Source organism: Triticum aestivum, chromosome 1A (assembly GCF_018294505.1).
Source record: "Triticum aestivum cultivar Chinese Spring chromosome 1A, IWGSC CS RefSeq v2.1, whole genome shotgun sequence".
Classification (NCBI taxonomy): Eukaryota; Viridiplantae; Streptophyta; class Magnoliopsida; order Poales; family Poaceae; genus Triticum; species Triticum aestivum.
The window spans coordinates 597,532,645-597,534,823 of record NC_057794.1 but is presented as its reverse complement, the minus strand read 5'-3'; the positions used below and the strand labels follow the sequence as shown (position 1 = coordinate 597,534,823).

At 39.9% G+C, this 2,179-nt stretch overlaps 1 protein-coding gene across 1 annotated transcript; it reads right to left on the bottom strand.

Moving 5' to 3' along the window:
- Positions 1-1,113: 1,113 nt before the first annotated feature.
- LOC123183723 (two-component response regulator ORR42-like) lies at positions 1,114-1,578 on the bottom strand. Its single transcript, XM_044596284.1, has 2 exons — positions 1,381-1,578; positions 1,114-1,293 (listed from the first exon to the last, which is right to left on the bottom strand). Exons 1-2 carry the CDS (start codon positions 1,576-1,578, stop codon positions 1,114-1,116), a joined length of 378 nt encoding a protein of 125 aa, XP_044452219.1.
- Positions 1,579-2,179: the final 601 nt, after the last annotated feature.

The following is a 2,179-nucleotide window of genomic DNA, read 5'->3' as shown; positions in this document are numbered from 1 at the left end:
ATATTGAGAAAGAGAGGTTGCAGGGGACACGAAGGTTCGAGGATCATGTTGGCCAGCACTATCCTCTTGGATCCGGAAGGTAGGAAGTGGCTTGAGGCAGAAGAAAAAGACATCAACGGGCAAATAGAGCGACGAGCGCAGAATGATTCATTCTTGTATCATCTATCTATGAATTGTCGTATTTCACTTGGGCATGTGTTGAATTATTGAATTGTGATTCATTTTTTATTTGTTTCACTATTGAACTATTGAATTCGTGGTGAATTTGTGCTATATGATGGAGGTGCATCGATTCTTAGGGTTTTGATATGAAGGGTGTGGTTGTCTGGGAAGACAAATGAGATGCTATCCGGTGTTTTATGGGACACATCCGGACGTGCCCGCGGACGTATAGGGGTGGATGGGCCAAGTCTGGTCGTAGATACTCTAACAGTTTATATCTTGTATCCATGCATGGAGACTAAAATAATGCTACTAAATGGCGCAAGATGGAACAGAAACTGAAAATAAAGGCAGAAAAAGGAAGGAATAGTTATAAGTATGATGTATGCCTACCCATTTCGAAATATCTTGTGGTTTTGATAGATAAGGAGGGAATTGTGAACCTTGAGCTTATGGAGGGTTGCTTGCTCCTACTATGTAGGATGGGAGGTTGATGCCCACGTCCATTTGAAGTCACGTTGGTCAAATATCAATCTGCACCGCTTTTTTAATTTCATTGGGGAATATCAAATAAATGTTGGCGTATCTCTGGTGATTAAATGCGCCATTCATATAGTATCTGTTTCATGTTTCCAGAAACCAATGAAAGAAATCGAAACCGTGAAACAATATCAAATTAATTGAGACTCAAATAACTTGCCTCCGGAACACATGCACATGTCACACACCCTGAAGCATAAATCAACGAGAGGTAATAGATTAATAGATTAAATTCAAAAATGTTGCACATTACATCGATCCCAATGATTTAATCATGGGTATCCTCTCTGCTTGACCACGAAAACAAATTGACGACCCGACAATAATATGATGCATAGCAAAGCTAGCAAATATTCATAGTATATGAGCTAGCTTAATTTCTTCCTCCAAAGATGGATCGAGCAAGCGTCCCTAATTATTTTTCCTGTTGATGACCTCCTCAATCATAGGCCCGAGAACCTCAAGCCTCATTGGTTTGGGCACAAAGTCATCAGCACCAGCACTCATGAACGCCTCCATGGCGTTATCATCAGCGGACACCCCGACGATCTTCACATCAGTGGCTCCCATAGCACGGATCTTCATGACTGCCTGTGCAGTAACATATAGAAATGTCAATGAGATGACCAACCAATATATGGAAAAGAAGGAATTCGTCAAATCAACTCAAGTACGTACCTCAGGACCGGTCATTATGGGCATGTCCTTATCACACAAAACAATGTCGAATTTGTTACCCTCAAGGAACATATCAACAGCTTCTTTCCCATTCTTAGCCAGGGTGACCTCACAGTTAAATCTGCGTAGCATGAAGGAGAGAACCATGCTGTCAACCTTAATATCCTCAACAAGCAGTGCCTTGAGGGATGATGCCATGATCAGCTAGCTAAAATAACTGCAAACGGAATTAATAAGGATATTAGTTATTTCTGATACACACCTAGATAATATTTTCAAGGAGATTGTTATAAGTATAATTAACACGAGCATCATAATATTAATGATCAGTCAATAACAGTGCAAGCTTGTGCATTTTAGTTGCAAACTGATCGGTTACAAATCATCTGGAAGATGACCACACGTTTCATATATCTCAGCTAATAAAAAATCATATATTGGCAACATGCATGCACGGTATCTAATATAGATCCATACGCATGGCTCCGTGCCAACAAGTTCAACATATATAGGCAGTGCTGTGCACATGTTTAGGCAGCGCCTCTAACAATCTCGATCTTGTATGTACCAGCGGTGATGCAAAAAAAAAAGGCAGAGAAACAAATTAAGGAAGGAACAGAGATATGTACGTAGCTGTTGTTGCAAGAGGTACACTTTCTTAATTGGTAATTTACCACTTTATGAAATTCTTCACAAAAAACAGCATAAGGATGAAGTAAAGAAAGCAAAGAAAACATCCAAAAAAAGAATGGCGAAAATAGATGCCTATACATGGCTGCCAACAACAACCAGAAAGTGT

What these genes read in the sequence shown, in the direction of transcription:
- LOC123183723 (XM_044596284.1), bottom strand. Translation starts at nt 1,578, where the DNA reads ATGGCATCATCCCTCAAGGCACTGCTTGTTGAGGATATTAAGGTTGAC. An exon ending in CCATAATGACCGGTCCTGAG is followed by an intron (nt 1,294 to 1,380) that starts GTACGTACTTGA and finishes GTTACTGCACAG; the next exon opens with GCAGTCATGAAGATCCGTGC.